General features: G+C 50.1%; 1 protein-coding gene across 1 annotated transcript in view; it reads left to right on the forward strand.

Annotated features, from left to right (window-relative positions):
- The window catches only part of KCNN3 (potassium calcium-activated channel subfamily N member 3), a 163,428-nt gene that overhangs the window by 39,641 nt on the left and 102,629 nt on the right, over positions 1-21,158 (forward strand). Inside the window, exon 2 of the mRNA XM_007976953.3 lies at positions 8,597-8,692. Coding sequence (XP_007975144.1) covers positions 8,597-8,692 — 96 coding nt within the window. The remainder of the gene's footprint in view (positions 1-8,596; positions 8,693-21,158) is intronic.

Raw genomic sequence — 21,158 nt, forward strand, 5'->3', positions numbered from 1 at the left:
ATCATGTATGTTTCCACCTCCTGCACGTAGCACAGTGCCTGGCACATGGAAACATGTAATAAAAAAGTTTGATTGAATCGCGTGGAATCTTTGCCAATATTGTAAGCGGGGCAGGAAAATAAATTATAAGCAAGCATGCGGTAGAGAATTCATGATATGCCAGTTCCCCTCTGCCCAGACCTTATAAAGGAAACTGTCTCCTTAATTGGAATTATGTTTGTGGCCTGAAGGGGGTGACCCGTCTGACTTGATATTTTGGGAGCGTGGTCTCCTAAATAACCTTTTTCTGCCTTCCTTGGGGCATCGCACAGCGGGAGAGCCAGGGCCTGGGGAGGATCATTTTCTCTTAATTGGTGTCCTGGTCGTCATGCTGGCTTCACTAAACATGAGCAGGCCACCCTCTGCTCAGACCTGAATGCCCTTGTTATTAACTGCATGATGTCCCTCAGACATCAGGTTCCATCTCTTTCTGGGATTGACAACTTAGAGGTCCAGGGACATGCCCCAGGGGCAACTTGACTTTATGAGTTTTGTGTCGAGACCACTGGCTTCCTTCAGTCCACAAGTATTATCTGCCTAGTGTCCCCGTGGCCAGGCCCAGTCTGCAGAGACGGTGCAGACCCCAAGCCCTGACCTCAGTCTGTTCACTGTCTATCACACCACTAAAGCCACACCACTGGGGGCTTCTTCAGAGAGCAGGTGGGACTGGTGAGGGCAGGGCATGCAAGGGTGATGTTCCGGCAATTGCCATCCTGTCTTCGTGAGGCTCCCTCTGGATCAGTGGTGAGAGCCCAGGTTTGAATCTGGCCCCCACCTCTTCCTCATCCGGGGACGGTGGGAATGTGACCCTTTCCAGGCTTCAGATCCCTCATCTCTAGAATGGGGCCATGGGTTGTTCTGAGGACCTAACGAAGTTAGCACAGTGCCTGGCCTGTGGTAAGTGAATAATAAATGTGAGCTGTTGCTTTCATCACCTCTCTTTAGTTCTGATGAATTTGGAAATTCAGGATGGAAGTGTCTACCTGCTTGACATATCTCAAAAATTTTGCTCCCTTCATTCAAATATTCAACGTTCAACTAGTATTTATTGACTTACTATGTGCCAGTGTTCTAGGCATGGGGCTGTAGGAGTGAACAAATGCAATGTAAAAATTCCCCGCCCTCTGGGCTGACATTCTGGTGGGGGTGAGAGAACAACATCCATGGGAAAATGGGGTCAGATGGTGAAAGGTGCTCTGGTCACCCCAGCTGGGCAGTGCTGACGGGGGCACCAGTCATGGCCAGCCTCAGGGAGGGTGTGGGGCCCAGGGCAGACTAGCGGGGTTCCTGGTGCTGAGGTTACCCTGTGTAGTATTAAAGCAGGTAATGGCTCCCAGCTTCGATGGGGGTATATGGACCCCATTCTGGGATGGGGGCTGAGGAGGGCACAGGAGGACTGAGGACAGGGCTCCGAGGAGCCACCTGCTCTTGGGTCTGGGTCAGACCCCACTTCCTGATGTGGGTCAGCTGGCTCATGATGCCTGGCCAGCTCCTGGGACTGAGAGGAGAGTGTGGATGGTCTCATCTCAGCTTTCCACCCACTGGGGATCCACCTCAAGCATCCCCTGGCTGTGGGGTTGGGGCGTGGGCCCAGAACAGAAGCTTCATGTAAGAAGGTGACGGGGCTGGAGAAAAGGTGGCAGTGAGGTTTAGCCCCATCTCCAGCCCCTGGGACCTGAGGTAAAGACATCTTCACCCACATAGTGGGTTCAGGTAGGCAGGAAAGTTTCCTGGAGCTTGGCAACTAGTATCCATGCTTGAGCTCTGCCGTGGAGAGCGCTGGTCACTCGAGCACAAAGGAACCACTTGTAGGTCTTCTCCCTCAGTCCGGGCTTCCTGCCCATTCCTGGCTGTCCTAGCCTGATGTGTCCTCCAGGGTCCCCTGACCTGACCCTTGGCCCATCTCTTCTTGACCTTGCACTGTGGGCAGGATGGAGAAGCCAGGGAGAGAGTCCAAGAGGGAGAGGATGGGATGTCAAGGTGACGGGGCGATGATTGTGCAGAGGGCAGCCCTTGGGATGAGCTCCTGGGAGCTCTTGGATGGCATTCAGGCTCAGTGGGTTGGGGTTGGAGGGGGTAGGGAATCCCTGGCATTTGGCAAGTGTCCAGCACAGTGCCTGGGCATGGTAAGTGCTCAGTGAATATATGTCGTATCAATGCACGAGTGAATGAATGTTTGGCTATGCAGGTTGCAAAGGTGTCTTTCTGAAATGCCTCGGGGATATCTTTATAAATTGTTGCAGCCATAAAATGCTGATATTGGGGATGCAGTGAGCAGCTCCAGACTGAGGATCAGCTGCATTTACCTGCACTGACATCTGCATGGCAAGAGAAGAGGTGTTTGGCTACAAGAGAATGCATGCTTCTCTTTGTGTGAAAACAGAATGAGATTTTTCATATGCATCATCTTATCTCATCCCCTAACAGCTGTGAGAAAAGTAAGGGTAGTTCTGGTTTGCAGAGAAGAAACCAGAGGCCCAGAGAGGTTAAAGGACTGATCCAATGTCACACAGCTAGTTAGTAGCAAAGACATGACTTGAACTCTGGCCTTTTGGTTTCAAATCCTATGTTATTTAGAAAGAGACAATGAACATCTTCGTTAGCCCCCATGACTAAAAATAGGAAGCTTGCCTTGTTGTGTTTGAGGAGGAGATGGTGTGAGTGGGTTTTGTGGCTGACCATTTCACACCCAGCATTTCATCATCTACAAAATGCCTAGGAAAAGAAAACTGAAAAAAAAAAAAAAAAAAAAAGGAATGGGTGTTGGATATGTCCCTGTGACCTGTTTGTCATGGCATGTGTGCCTGGCATCTTGGTCATCAGGCTTAACTGAACTTTAGAGATGGTTCTGTCCAGGAGTCTCATGTTACTGGGGGCTGAGGCTTAGGAGAAGGAAGCAACTTGTCCAGGCCAGGCGTTTGCTACGGAGGAGGCTGAGACCCCTGTGCCCTTGGATCCATACCCTGGGCCTCTCTTCCAGAGCTCTCTTGGCTAGCAAGCATCAGGGTCTTGGCCCTTCTCCTTTCTCAGGCTGGTCAGAGGTCCAGCTGCCCTCTGGAGTCCCTAGAGTCTCCCTTCCCACTGTGACAGCATCGGCTGTCTCTCCTGGTCTCAGGTTGAACAGTCCTGGGAGGTAGAGGGTCTGAGTGACTTCATTCTGTCACTTCATTCATTAGTAACTGAAACAGGATTCTGTTAGCTGACTTCTGGTAGGAGCCAGGCTGGGAAGCCGCTCTGAGAATGCTGGGAGGACCAACAGCTGCAATTATTATTATTATTATTATTATTTTTGAGACAGAGTCTTGCTCTGTCACCCAGGCTGGAGTACAGTGGCGTGATCTTGGCTCACTGCCGAGAACTTCTATCTCCTGGGTTCAAGTCATTCTCCTGCCTCAGCCTCCTAAGAAGCTGAGATTACAGGCATGCGCCACCACGCCCAGTTAATTTTTGTATTTTTAGTAGAGATGGGGTTTCACCATGATGGCCAGGCTGGTCTTGAACTCCCGGCCTCAAATAATCCACCTGCCTTGGCCTCCCAAAGTGTTGGACTTACAGGCGTAAGCCACAACGCCTGGGCTTGCAATTAAATTAGGGTGCTCCACCTGGAAGGAGGAGGCTGTGCTAAGATAGGAGCTGAGGATGATGGATAAGAATGAAAGATCCCGCTGGGCACGGTGACTCATGCCTGTAATCCCAGCACTTTGGGAGGCCAAGACTGGCGGATCATGATGTCAAGAGATCGAGACCATCCTGGCTAACATGGTGAAACCCCGTCTCTACTAAAAATACAACTGGGCATGGTGGCATGTGCCTGTAATCCCAGCTACTCGGGAAGCTGAGGCAGGAGAATCGCTTGAACCCGGGAGGCGGAGGTTGTAGTGAGCCGAGATTGTACCACTGCACTCCAGCCTGGCGATGGAGCAAGACTCTGTCTCAAAAAAAAAAAAAAAAAAAAAAAAAGAATGAAAGATCCCAAGAACTGGGCAGCATGAGATTGAGGAAGGAAGAAGGCCAGGGCTTGGTCCTGGTGTGGAGGGAAAGGAGCCTCAGGTCTCCCTGGAGAACAGCGACTAGTGATGCGGTCTTCCCTGCCAGCAGAAGAGGGGCTGGTTTAATTTGCATAGCATTAATTAGCAAGACTATCTAATTAGGACAACCATTACAGAACCACAGTCATAAGCCGATGTTGAATATCAATCAATTTTGGACCTCTCCATGAAATTGAAGGAAAAGTTGACCTTATTAGATAGAAAAGATTTCTAAATCAATTATTTCCCAGACTGAATGCACACAACAGTGATGTTAGACAGGCACATCAGACCTTAATTCAGTAAATACGAACTTCAGATGCTGTCACCTTTTCCCTTTGGGGGTTTCAGCCAGTGACAGAAATCATGAATGGACCACATGTGTGTATAAACACACACACGCACACAGCCATACACATACCGTCTTTGTGGGTAGCAGCTTGGTTGGGGAAGGAGCCTGCGCATCATTATCTGAGTTAAGCTAGTATTTCATTTTGGTTCAGTGCCCCTCCAGGACTCTGTCTGTAAGCATAGCTTTCTCTTTTTTGTGATGTTCCAAACAATAAAACACATTTAGAACTTCAAAGTCTCTGGGAAGGATCTACCATAATCATTACAGTTCTGGCCTGCTTTTGGAAGCTACAAGGCAGGCCAGAAGAGCAATTTCTGAGGCTGGCTCATAAGCTGGGGAACACAATCCATCACCCTCTGCACAGCCTCAGGGGAGGAAAGGCTGGAGCAGCTCTAAGAAGCCTCACTGCAGATATTGGAGGGCCAGCAAGGCGTGGCTGCAGGAGCAGGTGGGGTGCTGGGGCACAGGCAGGGTATGGAACCTGGAGGCAGACAGATCTGGGTGTAAAACCTGGCTTCTGCAAATCCTGGCTTTGCCATGGTAAGCCCTGCCCTTGGACAACTTACTTAACTTCTGAGAGCTTCCATTTTCTCCTCTGTAAGAGTGGGTTGATGATGCCGTCCTTGCATGGTAGGCCCCTATAGACGTGCTTTATTACAGATTATTGTCATCAGTGAGAAATCACAGATCTGTGAAGGGCTGGCTTGTGGCCTGGAGCAGAACAGGGACCACATGGATGGAGGCAGCTCTTAGGAATTCTGTTGACGTATTTTCAGTCTTTTTCTACACTAAAAAAAGCTTAAAAACTAAATAATTGGAAATATACTACATATTGTGTTGGGATCTGAGTTTTTCACTTAATATCCTATCATCAACCATTCTCCTTGTCTTCAGATATTCTCTGCAGAAGTGTTTTTTAGTGACTGCATGGTGTTCCATCACTGCCTGATCTCAAATCTACTTAACCACTTGAACATTTGTGGGCATTTAGGAATAAATGGCTTTAAAAATGACTCTCATGAAATGGGATATAATTCCTGAGTATTCCTGTGTGTTAAGGATTGTTACTCCGTGTTGAAAAGTTCTGAGTCATGGGGCAGAAGGGTTGACCAGTTGACCACTGGATTCCCTCTGTTCTATGAGCCCCTTATTGGCCCTCAGATGGGAGTGAGTGGGGACGATGGGTGTGGCAGGAACCCCATCCTGGGGTGTATGGCAGCCCTGTGTCACTGCTGTCCCCCAAGGAACCATATCAATTTCAAGCTTCATTGATGTCCAGGCAGCAAAGAGAAGATGCTAATTCAACATTTTACCAAATAGAAAACATTCCTAGTTTAGCCAGACTTCTTTAACATGTTTTCCAGCTATTAAAAGTGGTTGGTTAATTTTTTTTATTGACTTGATGGAGAAGGCAAAGAAATCTGTAAGATATTGAGAGTCCCTGTTGATCCAGCACACAGCTTGGTCATCCCGCAGATGGGGCTGGAACTGGCCAGGGAGGTTGTACTGACCAAAACCAAGAAGCAGGTGGGAGTTGCCTGTTCATGTAAAGGTTTTGAGCTTTAGGACAAAAGGAAGAGGCTCAAAGGAGAGAGACAGCATCTGGCCCATTTCCCTTCACTGCTTCCTTTAAAATGATGGAAATAGACTTGGATTCTGATGTCAATTCATTTCTGCCAAAAGAAATAAATGAGAGGCTGAAATGTGCAACTGATCCCAAATCCTTCCCGGGGAGGTGCGAAGCTCCCAGATGGTTTTAGACCCCTTTGAAAAGAAAGTTATGGTCATTTCTGGCTGGAAAACATTGTGAGCTGTCCCCAGTTGATTCGTGCAGGGAGGTTTGTCTTACCCTAATACAGTCTGAGTGTTCCTGAATTCACCGTTTGCTCTTTTCAGCTCCATCTGGGTCTTGTGGTTGGGTAGCGTTTCAGGCATCGGGCAGTGCTTGTGAAGATCAGAACGTTTTTGAGGGCCAGCACTGTGTTCTGTCCTTCTCTGTGTTGACATTGGACCAGAACAGCACCAACCCTCCTTAGGCCCCCATACATGTGTGCTGAGTAAATGATTGCAGGCTGCTCTTCACAGAACCGTGGAACATGAAGAGGCTAAAAGAAGACTTGCTTATGTGTAGATCATCTTATGTACAGCAAATAATGGAGATCTTTTCCCATAGTTGGACGACCCCATACAATGTAGAAAGTCAGAGTTAGTGAATAAGCCAGATCAGAAGCTTCTGGTGTGTATCACTGTATGTATAGAATCTAGCACACTGGTGGATATCTAGCAAGTGCCCAGCTAATGAGAAGTGGTTGAAATTGTTGTGAAAGAGTGAATGAATGAGTTACTTTATTAGTTTTCTTTATATCTCCAGTGGGCCTCAAGAAGTGTACCAATGAAATGAATGGGGAGATTAATAGACATCAGGGAGAGCGCTTTCATTCTGTTTTAGCCCACAGAGGGTGGCCGAGAGCATGGACCTGGGCACTTGGAAGTCCTGGGTTCGAGTCCCAAGCCCTCCTCTCATTCTTGTGGTTGCCATATTGGACATACCGCCTCACTCCACAGATCTCAGCTGCCCTCACATCCGCCTCTGAAAGCTGCCTCGGTCCCATCCACAGTGGCCTCCCTCCCTCGAGCTCCCCTAGCTCTACCGTAGATCTCATTCTGCCAGTTGATCATATTCTCCCTTACCTTGTTGTCTTAAGGTGTCAGTTAGGTCTACTTAAATGAATGCTTCCCATGTTTCTACATCATTTGCCACTGGAGAGTGTGCCTGAGAGCTTGTGGGCGTGCTCTGTACTGCGAGTCAGAGGCCTTGGCTTTGAATTCTGGCACAAGCCACCCACCCCTCTGGGCCTCAGCCTGTAATATCTATAAGGTAAAAGGCTGAGGGCTGTTGTGAGGAAGGATGAGAACAAATACCTGAAACTACCTTGTAAACTGTAAGGTGCCTTCCAGAAATTGGGCATCATTCTTCTAATGACCAACTCCCTGAGGACAGGGGCTGTTTCTTTTGTGGCGTGCACCACTCTGGACCAAGTGCAGGGCCGCCACACACAGTCGCTGCTTGGATATGCTTCCTGGATCTCATCCGCTGCCTTTGCTCAGGGCTGTGTTCCCTTCCTTTGGAACTGGGAGCTATCTCTACTTACAGCTTTAAAATGCCCAGAGGTGCACCAAATTCCAACCCAGACACCCTGATTTGTAGAGGATGCAAAGTAAATGATAAGGGTAGTTAACACTTACTTGGCCAGGCACTGTTTTGGGCACTTTACGAAAATTAACTCCTTTATTTTCACAATAGCCCTGTGAGGTAGGCCCCAATATTCTCCGCATCTGACACAGGCGGCATGCTGGTGCAGGGAGGTGGAGCGGGCGTTCTAAGGTCATGTAGCCCTAAGTGGCTGTTGCAGGACTGGGACCCAGCAGTGTGGCCGCAGAGGTCATGTTCTTAACCACACACCTCAGGTTCTCTAAGCTGCCCTGGGGCTGAAAGGCTGCGGTGGAGAACACAGGGCTCACCTCCCCCACCTAATCCCTAGCAGGAGGGACCCTCAGGGTCCTTCTCCTGCCAGGAGCCCTTTCTGCTCCTGTGCTCACTCACTTCTTTCTCCAGTAGCTCCTCTGCTGTCCCTGCCTCCTCCCCTGCCCTTGGCCTAAGCCAGGAGATGAGAGCAGCTGCCGGGACATTCAGATTCATTCCTGAAAGAATTCTGCCTCCGAGATCCTCTGGTTTGGGTTTAAGAGAAAACAGAGGCCCAAGCTGGCGTAATATTGATGCCCAAACCGTGTAATAGCGGCACAAAAAAGAACGATGTTCATATGACTTACGAGCATGGAAGTACAAATTCTAAATAACACATCAGCAAACTGAATCTAGCCATGTATAACAAACATAATACATCATGCCCAAGTAGCGTTCATCCCAGGAATGCAAATACGACTTAGCCCAAGAAAACAGAGGCTCAGAGGGGGCAGCTGCTGAAACAGAGCCAGCCCAGGCACAGCCCAAGGCTTTTGTGTGGCTCAGGCTGACTTTGTGCTACACCTGCTCCTAGGAGTGGCTGGTAACAGTCCCTCCTGTGTCCCCACCCCTTCTCTTTTACACAGCCGCAGAATAAAGTGAGACGCTCCTTTCCCTGCACTCCCTAATTCTCTCTCTCCATTGTTCCTGCAGGACTCCATGTTTTCGTTGGCCCTGAAATGCCTTATCAGTCTGTCCACCATCATCCTTTTGGGCTTGATCATCGCCTACCACACACGTGAAGTCCAGGTAGGTGCACCCGCCTCACCCCTTCATGCAGCGGCTGATCCTTTGGCCTTGCTCTGAGCCGAGCCCATCCTCACCCCCAAAACCCACTCCCCGAGCAGCTACTTGGGTGATTTTACAAGACGGTGCCCAAGATCTTGGCTCTTCTCTTCTGGTTTGGACCCAAATGGGAGAGGAAACTGCAAGGCTGCCCTATGGCTTTCGAATAACTGTTAAGTTGTCTTCGAAGTGCGGATCCCAGAGACAAACGTAGGGCTTCACGCTGAGCGAGGTTGCTGTATTCGGGACCCTCACTGAGCACCATCGGGCCGGGAGAGCCCCTGATGCATTGCTCTGCCTTTTCTGTGTCTTGTTGGATCCTTTCTGAACTTGGGCCACCGAGTTGATCCCCTCAGTGAGGCAGACCTGCCTCGTGTACCCCCACATATGCTGCACCGAACTCCACCAAGGAGTCTGCTTTTTGTGAATGATGTGGGCTTCACCCTTCTGGGTGCCAGGCTGGGGGTGTCATTTTCTAGAAAGAATAAGAGTCTGCTGTGGCCGAGAAGGCCCCTGTTTCTTGCTGCCCAGGAGTGAGTTGGTACCCAGAGAAACATTGGCTGGGCCTCCAGGGTGCACTTCCAGTTTGGCTGACATAGGGAGGATGGTTCAACCCGGGCCAGGAGGATGAGACAGGAGGGAACAGATCTGAGGCATCTTCTGGTGACGAGCCTCCCCCAGCCCCCGGCCCTTCAGGCTGACCTGCACTGCTGTGGACCTGAGCAGTTCTAAACTATCCAGATGTTTTTCCTCATGTGCATGTGAATCTGGAAACCATCCCGGTCCTTTGGCCGGAGGAGCACAGATAGATTCACATCTGGGCAGCAGGCGAGAGACTGACGAAGACCAGAGCTCAGAGTCAGAAAAACTGGGGCCAAGGCTCGGCCATGACCTTTTTTCTTGGAGTGTCTTTGGCCAGCCCTGTGACCTTCCTGGGTCTCGATCTTCTCATCTAGAACATGGGGCCTTTATTCCAGCTCTGCTGAGCTGTTGTGAGGATGGGATGAGGAGTGCATGGGAGAGTGCTTTGTGAAGCGCTATTTAACAACACTGTTCGAATCCAGGCCCTTTTGTTACTCGGCATTTTCAGGGTGGAGCAGCTGTGCGGACGCAGGTGGGAGTGCCTCCTCCTCCTAGAGAGCCTTGGCTTTTTGTCTAAAGGTCAGGGGCCGCTGTGGCTGACTGGGACATGGAAGCCTCTGCTCCAGGCCACCTTGGCAGGGCTGCATTCTGTCAATGACTAGAGGATACTGACCTGGATGCTGGGACTCTTCAGCCTCTAAAGGGTTGCACGTGCTTGGACAGGGGCTGTGCTTGTGCCGGATGCCACCAGGCAGCTTCCTTCATGGAGTCTGAATTGGACGCAGTGGTGGACTTTAACTCAGACATTGTCCAGTCAGCCCCAGAAAGGAGCCAGGAGTACAGGCAGGGAGGAACAGGGCCACGGAACCGAGATAGGACAGAAGTTGACAGTCTGGGCTCCGGGCCTGGTTCCGCCCCACCCAAAGCCAGCTGTGGGACCCAGGCAGTCCCTCAGGGTCCATGTCCTCATCTGTAGGAGGCTATATTATTATATGTCCCCCTGACCTGTGTGGGGAGGTGTCACACACACCAAAGAAAAAGGCAGAATCATAAAACTCAGTTATGACCCAGGCTTGAGGAAGGGGAACACTATGTTGGTGCTAAGCCTGACTACTTCCTCTTTCTGCTCCAGGCATTTGTGTGGGTAGAGCCAGGTGTCCCTCCCTCTGATGCTCCTGAGGTCCTTGTTCCCAGTCCAGGGCCTGCAGCCCTAGCTCTCGGCCTGTTCTTGTCCAGCTGCCGCTTGACTCAGTTCTGGCCTGGTGGCAGGGTCATGTTGCTGACAGCCCAGAACCTGGCTGGGCACCCATTGTCCCATGTCCAGCTCATGGCCAATCTCTGTTTCAGCCCTAATCATGGGCAGTAGATGATGCTATTGGGGGTCATTCATTTTGGCCTGACACAATTTGGAGAAACAAAGTAAAATCAGTTGTGTTGAATCCTGACACTGGGGCTCAGTTTCCCCATCTGATATGGGAACCACATCAGCCACTTTGCTGAACTCTTGCAGGGGTTGGGAACAGTGTAGAGTACAGAGTGGGCTTTCAAGAGTGGAAACTTTGGTTCCTTTCCTGTGACCTTTGTCCCACTGCTTCTAGCTGGGCCTTGTCACTTACCAGCTGGGTCCACCAGGTGGTCACTGTCATGACTGCCTGGTACTGGCAGGTGGCTGGGCTTCCTCCTGCTCTGGCTCAGCCCTGCCTGTACCCTGAGCTCCTGCCACCCAGCCCCTTATCCTCCCTACAGCCTCCAGCACTTGAGGAAAGTCACCAACACCGGCTTCCTCTGTGCCTCTTACCTTTCCAGTAAAGTTCTTTCTGTGCCCAGCTGGACCTTCTCTTGCCAGAGGGAAATGGGAACAGTTTGGGCCCAGAGAGTCAGCAGGAGGGAGGCTCCTACAGAATACCCTTGTATATACCTCATATTGCAGTTTTCTGTTAGGTGTCTTTCTCCCCAACCTCAGGGGCAATTATCTTTGCATTAACCTTTACATTTCCAGAGACCTATAGTGTCTGACAAAGAGCAGGCATTTGTAGCACGTTCTTTGAATGGAAAGTGTGCTGAGTTCAAGGTAACTATTTTCCAAAGCTGGTCATATCATGACTTAGCTTTTTGGTCTTGGACCTCAGTTTTCTCATCTGTTATTTAGCCCCCCAATCTTGTAATTCTCTGGTTTAGATCTGGCTGCTCAGCCAGCTGCGGAACCTACTTCCTGCGAGTGGAGGAAGGAGTTATCCCAAGTGTGACTGATGAACTTATGCAGAGGGGAGTGCTTAGCAAGCACCTTCCACAGGCAAAGGCCAGCTGCTGCCCATCTGTTGTGAAGTAGGCAGAGCAGGGGGTGGCTGCTGCATCTCCCCTTGGGGTGATTCAGGACCTTTGCTAGGAATCTGCTCACAACTTTCCTCATCCACAATGGTTTCTGGTCACATGGCTAAATTTTAGCAGGGACCAGAAGACCATGTCCCCATCTTCCCCAACCTTGCCCCAAAAGCTTACACCCAGGCCCCAGGCCCTGCCCAGCACATACGTGAGGCTGGGGGAGTACCTTTTAGAACAGTATTCTTATTTGTTCATTTAGATGGCTTGAGTTTTTCAGGAAGAAGAATTCTGCAACATTGTTGGGTAACTCTCATCCAAACTGGGTAATTTATAAGGAACATAAATGTATTTCTCCCAATTCTGGAGGTTGGGAAGACCAAGATTAGGGTGCCGGCAGCTTCAGTTGTCTGGTGAGGGCTGCTCTCTGTTTCCAAGATGGCGCTGCATTGCTGCGTCCTCAGGCGGGGAAGGCAGGAGGCCGGGGGACTGAACACTGCATAGCGCCTCTTTGATATGGGCCTTAATCCCATTCACAAGGGAGGAGCCCTCATGGCCTCAACACCTCTGAAAGGCCCCATCTCTTAGCACTGCCACATTGGCAACACCTGAATTTTGGAGGGGACACGTTTAAACCGTAGTGCCCACCTAGTGCAGGAACCCCAGGGCCTCTGTGGGTGCTGCTGTGGCAGAGCTGCCAGCCCCCCTGGGAGAGGCTGCCCTACCAGTGTCTTTAGAAAGCCCGCCCTTCTGCCGAGGTGAGGCAGCCTCCTTGGAACTTGCCCCCAGGCCTGGTTCTGCTTCTGGAGCAGGGAAAAGAAGAGGCTGTGTTTAAGCCTCCATTGTTTGAAGATGGCACCCCACCCCATCTCTCCTCAGTCTCCTTCTCTGTTGGTATTTTGGAGCACAGACCTTCAAAGACTCAGGCACCTCTTTTCCTCAGGCCAATGTGTCTGGGAGAGAAATGAAAATACAAGAATCAATGCATTTTGTTTATTTACCAAAACTCTGACTGAAAACTGTGCTCTCCCTTGGAGAGTCCATTTACTTCTGTGGTTTAGCTCTCACCAACAGCTCTCAGACCATGCCAACCCCCTCACCAGGCTGCAAACTCACGTTTTAGATGCCACCGGCAACCCCTGGCTCCACAGGCAAAACACTGAACTCCTCTTGCTCCCCGGTATCCTCTCCTCCCTTGCCCTTGATGACCCACCAAGGGCAGTCATTGGTTCAGTATCTATTTAATAATCTTCTAGGTGCAGAGCCCGGGACAGGAGCCCAGTTCTCTAGAGGAGAAACTTGGAATTCACCATGCTTCTCCCAGGGGTCACCAACTTTGAGTGAATCTATGGCTCTAATGAATGGCCCTGGTGCCATCCTGGAAGGCAGGCTAGCAGGTGACTGAGAACATAGACTTCAGAGCAGCCCAACTTGGGTGCAAATCATGCTGTTTGTCACATTTTAGTGTGTAAGTGGCCTTTAACAAGTTACTTAATCCTTCTTAGTCTATTTCCTTTCTGTAAAATAGGAATAATAACCATACTGTGGAGGCCACAGCAACTCCATCTTGGATGCTGATCCTCTATATTGACTTCCGATTAACCCAGTTTTGGGAAAGCCTCTAAGATTTCTCCTTTATCTACTGTTTACTGTAAGTCCTGCCCTTAGGCAAATTGTTTCTGAAGTACATATACCCCTTCCCTCTGGTATCTAATCCCTGGTTCTAGGGCATCATGGTGCAGGATCTACCATCTTGTCTTACTGCCACCGGAGACTGTGGCTTTTGTTCATAAGTCCCTATTAAATATTTCTTTCTGAGACACTGGATATGTCAGCCCCTTTCTTCAACCTCTCAGCTTCCTCAGCCTTTGGGGGTAGGTTTGCATATGCCTACCCACCTGGAACCAGTACCTACCAGAAAGGGTTATTGTACAGATTAAATTGGATAATATAAGCAGAACTCCTTCACTGAAGTGAGAATGTTGTTTGTCTGGCTGATGGAGTGGAAAGGATACCCGGACAGAGGTCTCAGAGTAAACAAAGGCTCTGAGATGGGGAACTGCAGAGCACACTGGGAATGTATCAAGGACAGGGTCCTGGGTAGGGGGGCGAATTCACTATGGATGGTGGGCAGGACCTGTAGGGACTTGTTTGCCTTGCTGAAGGGTTTTGGAATGTCCTGTAGGCAGCAGCAGAAACTATGAGAAGGTTTCAAGATGATCAGATTTACATTTTAGACAGCACTCTTCATCTGTGGCATGCAAATGTAGGAAAGGCCAATTTCAGAGGTAGGAGGACAGTGGGAAGCATGTCATCATGGGCCAGGTGAGGGGTGATAATGCCCAGAGCTGGGGCAAGAGTGAGGAAGGGAGAATGGGAGGGATGCAGTGCCCCAGGGAGGAAGTGCCTGGCTCAGAGCCCCGGGCATGGAATAAGGGGTGGGGTGCAGACACATTCATGTCCAAAGGTGTGGAGCAGAGCCTGGCATCCTTAATAAAGTTGCAGGGATGGGAGGTGCGGTCCCTACACCCAGGCCAATGCCGGGCACATAGCAGGTAGTCAGTGAAGGCCTTCAACCTCATGAATTTGAAATACAAGGGACCAAAAAAAAAAAAAAAAAAAAGGGAGGCTTTTAATTTATTAGGTATATAAAAGGGGATATTTTCATTAAATACCGATAGAGTTCTGAGCAGACAAGGAAATTATTTGAAATTACAGGACATAAATTATAGGAAGCCTCACTCCTTGTGGCATGATTGCTCTGTGGATGGGAATGTCCTCCTAGGTGCGTGTAATGTACTGTCACAGGGACATGGGTGTCTGTAATGCAGGAGGTGTTGCTGGTCCAGGTACTTTGGGGTCCCACCACTAAAGGAGTTAGTGGTGTCCTCCCCTGAAGGAACAGACAGGACAACTCACACTGTGTCTTGCTCCGTGCCCTCACTCTCCCTTCTCCCTGTAAAAGAAAGCAGACTCAAGTCACATCCTGAACGTAACCTGTAAGGTGTCCTGGCACTGAGAGACAAGGTATAATAGCAGAGCATGTACTGACTTCTATAAATTTTCCAACCCTAGTACAGTCTATAAAAATGGTGAGTCCATTCATTTGTTGATTTATTCAACAAACATTTATTGTAGGACTACTTTGTGCTAGGCATTGAGAATCCAGAAATAAAACAGACCTGATTCCTGCCTTTGGAAATTGGTTTGTCCTAGACCTTGATCCACTGTGACCCAGGGTCATAAGTGCCATAATATGAGGGTCTGTGAAACGCCAAGTGGCCACGGAGGAGGGAGTGATGCATTTCTCCCAGAGAGGCTGGGCAGGTTTCACGGGGAGATGGTGCTGTGCCCTGTATTTGCCAGGAGCAGAAACCTTGTATGCTTAGGACAGAGCTGGCCCAGAGCGTTTTAGGAGAGGAAAAAAAGAGAAGGAAGCTGTGCCTGTCCTCCAAGGGAAGGTGGAGGTTGCCCAAATCCCCCAAGGTTGGGGCTAGAGTCCCCATCCTTCTTCAGATACCTGGTAGAGGTTTCCTAAGGGTGTCTCTGGCTGGTTGGATGATGAACTAGAAATACCTTAATTGAACCTCCGTGATCTTGAGACCCCCAGACAGACTTCTCAGCCTGGCTAGGTTTGAGCATGTCAACTCCTTAACTCAGATGTGATGAGCAGATGGAAGGAGGGAGCTGGGGCCACTCGTCCTGAAGGGGAGGAGACCTTGACAGGAAATTCCACATGGGAGTCTCCTCTGCCAGGTGTACATCCCTCTCCTGTTCCACTTTCATAAATGCGCCCCTGGTTGATCACAGCACACAAGGGAAGTTGAAAATGGGGAATGCGTTCCAGGGAACAGTGCCCGGCGACGGGGATTCACTGGAGTGCTGCTCTTCTCTGGGCCTCGGCCTCCTACCTGGCCCAGCTGTGCACAGTGGGGCTAGAAAGAGAGGAATAAAGACAGAGAGGATGCTACGCCGCCAACTGGGCCCGAGAAGTCAGAACACCATGGAATAAATCCTTGTCAGACTACACTTTGAAGATAGAAAACTCAGAGGCTGATGCATTAGCAAGCACCTCAGAGATGATGGTGTGGCCACATCTTGTCTAGTACTTTGTATTTTTTAGAGGGTTTTCACATCTACCAGACCTTTGGCCTGGCTGCCTTTACCTTTTTGCCTTTTAGGTTTCAGCATAGTTATTTCCTCCTCCAGGAACTCTCTCCGGCCATCATCCCCCTTCCCTGACCCCAGGGTGCCCCTTTTAGGAGTAGACCTAGCACTGGCTCTTACTTGTCCCTGTGTGTCTTATGTTGGTTGTGAATACTATCTCTTGCCTGCAACTCCCTTCCCTGACTGTGGGCTCCATGGCAGTGGTGACTGTATTGGATTCACTGTTGGACCCCCAAAGCCATGAGAGTGCCTAGCACATAGTAGGTGCTCAATGAGTGTAGGTTGAACGAATGAATGAATGAATGACAAAGCCGGGGTAGGCATGGCAGATTTGCTCTCTCCTCATTCTAAGGAGAAAGCGGAGCCACTAACAGGCTGAGAGCTTGACCTGAAGCCCACAGCCCTGACATCTGACCTGTGCTTTCTGCATCCTAAGGGGCTGCAGGTCCCAGCGGGTTGCCCTCCCTGGCACTCTCTGGGAGGCCCACCTGGGTCCCAGCACCTTTTCACTTGGATTGGCCGCTGGCCATGGATTGCCATGGTTACTACACTAGCCCTGGCAGTCTCTGTGTGACATTTTGGTTTTATTTGCTAAATATTTAAACACTCGGGCTTAACCCTTTCTGCCTCAGAGGGGGCTTTCCTGCTGCTCCCCGTCCCTTAGGTGTGAGGCCCCCCTGCTGCTCTCCCTGGCCCTGGCTGGCATCTCCAGTGGGGTGGGTGTGCTCACAGTGGCAGCAAGGCTTGTTTCTCAGCTGCCTGTATTGACTTTCTGTTTTGTCTCTGGGGAATGTCATCCTGGATCGTGCTCTCACTGGGCGGTGCTGTGTCCGTGAACAGGTGTGAAAAGCCCTGCCCCGGGCACGTTAAGGCTTGACCTCCCTGTCAGCTGGGGTTCTGTTGACTTCCAGGCAAATGCCTCTTGCCAAGTCCTCCAGGAGCTTCCCTAGCTCCAGGAGTTCAGGACTGGGGGAGTCATCTGCCCTGGAACCCTGGCAGGAGGACAGAGGGGAGACTGGTTTCGGGAAGAGTCCGTGTTTGTGAATGGGAAGGCGGTGTGTCGCCTTGCCTCCCACGCCTCCTCCCCTGCGGGCTCAGGATGAAGCCTCCCGGGAAGAGGAGGCGGCCCGGGAGGCTGAATCCACCCAGCTATGTGTTACCTTGGAAACCACACACTTGTCCTCGCCCTAGGCCATGTGAAGTGAGGGGGCCGTGGACAGGCTTCTCGGGAAGCTTCCAGTGTAATTCAGGATACAAAAAATCACAGTCCCAGCATGGGCAGCTGAGAGAACGAAAATATTCCCAGAAAAAAAAAACAGCCAAACACCTGCTCCGCCCAAGGGGCTCCCTCCCCAGGAACCCTCTGCCTGTTCTACATGGGACGAGAGGTCAGAGCCAGTTTGTCTGGGATGCTGATCACTTGTGAGCTAGGACAAGCGACTTGTTCTAGCTCAACCTCAGTTGTGTTGTCTGTAAAGTGGGCAGATTAGGCCAGATGATCTCTGAGAACTCTGATTATAGCCAGGATTCCATGTCTGAGGGACACTGCGTGACAAGGAGAGGAAAATGTTATGAGAGTGGCTGGGGGCGGTTTTTGGTAACAATGACTGACCTGGTTTGTGTTCAGGAGGCCCTTTGTGGGACTGTCCAAACAACTTCTGTCCCTTCTTTTAATAGCCTTGCCTCTGCCCAGTCACAGAGCTGGCTGTCCCCTAAACGCAGTCTCAAACTTGACGTAGAAACCAATAATAAAGACAGCTCTTGGGCTCCAACATCTGAAAGTTTAAAGGTGACTCCTTTTGAGTCTCTTACACATAGGAGCTGGTCAGACAGCTTCAAGTTTTCAGGATGATAGAGTAAAGTTTTCAGGATGGCCGAGTCCCCTGCCTTAGCACTCCATTCCAACCTCCTTCAGCGAGCGCAGACTCCCACTTCTCCAAAGTCATGGGGAACAAGTGCTCAGCTTAACAGAATATTCTGTTTCTCTGAGACTGCCAATGTGTGTCATCCATGACTTTTCAAAGTTAATCTGTTCTATTTGGTTTTCTTGTTACCATTTTTCAATGATGATCTTTTCCCCTGTGGCAGCAGTTCTCAATCAGGGGTGTGCCTCAGATCCCCTGTGTCATGTCTGGGTCCTGCACAGGCAGATGAACCCCACTGCCTGGGAATGTGTGTTTTGACAGCACCGCAGGGGGTGCAGTGCACACTCCTGTAACTTAGCACTCAGTTAAGCTCAGGTAGGCCAGCGTCTTCCCAGTCATCCCTGCAGCCGCCCCTGCTGTGCCTAACAAAGAGCACTGTGCATAGTGGGACTCAGTGACTCCTCAGGTAAGGACCATTGACTCTCCGAGGATTTGTAAAGTTGGAAGGCGCCGTCGAATCTTTAGTGTTTGGAGGCTTCTATACAAGTGTTGTTGCATTGTACTATCAAGAAAATTCTGATAATTCTAGTTTCCTGTTGAGTAGGAATCTAGTGAAATGACATTTTCCTGTTTTTAAGAGAAAAAATGGCAAAATCACCGCTGCTCAAATTCTCCAAACCCCAACAATTGGACGAGGAAAAGAGATGAACTGCCCCTGATTTATCTTTAAATTAAAGAATTCGATGCAATTCAGTTGAGCAGTTTGTTTCCTCCAAAGACATCTCCCACGCAAACCTGTCCCGTTAGCATGACGGTGAGAGAGACACTGGGCTTGTGGTCCGCAGACCTGGGTCCAAGTTGAGACTTGGTCATTTAAAACACTTTTTAGGCTATGCACGGTGGCTCATGCCTATAATCCCAGCACTTTGGGAGGCTGAGGCGGGCGGATCATGAGGTCAGGAGATCGAGACCATCTTGGCTGACATGGTGAAACCCCGTCTCTACTAAAAATACAAAAAAAAAAAAAAAAAAAAAAATTAGCCGGGCACGGTGGTGGGCACTTGTAGTCCCAGATACTCGGGAGGCTGAGGCAGGAGAATGGCGTGAACCCTGGAGGCGGAGCTTGTAGTGAGCTGAGATCACACCACCGCACTCCAGCCTGGGCAATAGAGCCAGACTCCATCTCAAAAAAAAAAAAAACAAAAAAAACTTTTTAAAACTTGTGGTAAAATATACATAACCTAAAATTTAGCATTTTAGCCATTTTTAAGTATATGGTTCAGTGACATTAAGAATATCCTTATTATTGTATAATTGTTACCACCATCCATCTCAAGAACTGACTGTCATTTTCTATGTGGCCTTATGTGCCCCCACCAAGGCTTGTGGTGAGCTCTCTTTGCACATCATCTCCACAAGCATCCCCCACTTTGTCAGCCCCTAAACTTACCTTTACCCTGTCGCATCGCCCTAGCGTCACAGGCCGGGGTTCTGATTGCAAGTTTAGATTGGGGAAGTGGTTGGTAATCCCACAGGTGGTAATAGTGGTGCCTCCATCTGTTGATCTCTCATGTTCTGGGGACTGTGCCTTTACTTTATCATCTCAGTGATTCCTGGCGACAGTCCTGTAGTTAGGCTCTGTTATCATCCCCCCTTTATAGATAAGGCAACTGAGGCAGAGAAGGTAAGAGATCTATCCACAGTCACGTGGCTGCTGAGGGCAGAGGGCTTTGAGGTCAACTGTTTGAGTTGACCACCTCCAAAGCTAGCCAGGTTGCCTTGCCTGGGGGAGAGAGGCCTGTCCTCAAATTACCTCTTCTACCCCTGGTTCCTATAATGGCTAGAAGCAGCCTAGAAGGTGGGCTGAGTCATGGGGACTTCCCTCCAACAAGGGTGAATATTAGGAAGCCTAGGGCTGAACAGCAACCCAGTGTTGGTCCAACCTTGCAGCAGCTCTGGAGGCCCTCATCCCAGCCACACCTCCACCTTGGCTGTGCCCTATGGTGGCTCCTTTGCCTATTAAAATCCCTTCCTTCTCCTCGTTTCCCTATTGTCCTCCCCTTGGGTCCCAGGCTTGCCTCAAGGATGAGGCCCAGCACCGTTGGGGAGGTAGAAGGGCAGCTATCTCAGGGTTACATGCACAGCCATCAGAACTGGGACCCGCTTCAGTTTCTCTGCCTTCCCTTCTGATCCCGACTAGGCTAGGGTCTTCCTTCAAGCCTGGTTGAGTCCCATACTGGGTCTTGTTCTTTCTTGCCTCCCTGCCTTCTGAGAGGCTGGCTTCTACTTCTGCTTGCCTGGAACCACAGTGTCCCTGAGAGTCCCCAGGCCCTCAGGATCAGACCTGCCTCTGCCCCCAAGCCATCGTCTGCCTGGGCTGAGTCTGGTCTTTCCCTTAGACACTGTGCCTTGGGCTGCCAGTGGCCTGGGTGGGTCAGGCTTCAGCAGCTCTCCTGTTTCCCTGCCCATATTTCCCCCTCTTTCTGCCCGTTCCTATGGTAAGATGCCAGCAGCCTCCCACCCAAGCTCCCCTGAGCTGGATCCAGGACTTTCCTAGATTAAATGCCCCCGCTTCCCTGGCATAATCATGTCAATAATCCTGTTTCCACCCTGATCTTGCTACTCTGAACAGGACCTGCTCGGTCCATAGCAGCCCAGGGGTCTGGTGACACACTGACCCTCACACACCGCTGGGATCAGGTCAGTACAGAGGGCACCGACCAGCTTTCTCATTTTGTTACTGCAGTCAAAGACAGCCAGTGACTTCTAGCTTTCATGGTAGCCTATTAGTTTATATTGAATTGAATATTTACTAAAACCCCACTGTCTTCTCATGAGCTGCTAAGCCATCAGCTCCCCACCCTCTGCCCCCTCCATCTCCCATCCTTGCTAATACGGTTGGCGTTTCAGGTGAGAACTGTACCTTTCGTTTGCTTCTGTTAGTTTCCCTGCAGCTGTTTCAGCCCTTCGTTCTGGTCTGTCCAGGCCTTTCAGCATCTCACTCAGCAACATGTATTTGGGGGCCTCCCAGCTTCCTGAGCTCCCACATTTGATGAGCCTAAGTATAATAGCTTCATCTAAACCATTGCTACAAATGTCGAACCAGAAGTCGAATCTGGGAAGTAAACTTTCTTTGGTTGGACCAAAGACAGGAGGAGTAAAGAAGAAAATTCAAGGATTTGCACATCTTTTTCATCTTAAAAGTTTTGTGGCCTCCCATGAGGTTGTGGTTTTATGTGCCCTCCCACCCCAGCCCCCAAATAAGCCTGTTCTGCATTCATAAAACACGTGTTCATTGAGCCATGCTCTGTGAGGGGCATGGCGCTTGGTATGGGACAGAGCTGTGAACTACAGACTGGACCTGGTCTCGTGTTACTCACGGTCTGTGACATGAAAGGGTGGCTGCTGGTGCTGGGGCTTGGCTGCTGGGGCTGAGTGCTGAGTCTGTGAAATGGAAGGGTGAAGCCATACGCCTGGTCACTCGGTGAGATCGTGTT

This window comes from Chlorocebus sabaeus, chromosome 20 (genome assembly GCF_047675955.1).
Source record: "Chlorocebus sabaeus isolate Y175 chromosome 20, mChlSab1.0.hap1, whole genome shotgun sequence".
Classification (NCBI taxonomy): domain Eukaryota; kingdom Metazoa; phylum Chordata; class Mammalia; order Primates; family Cercopithecidae; genus Chlorocebus; species Chlorocebus sabaeus.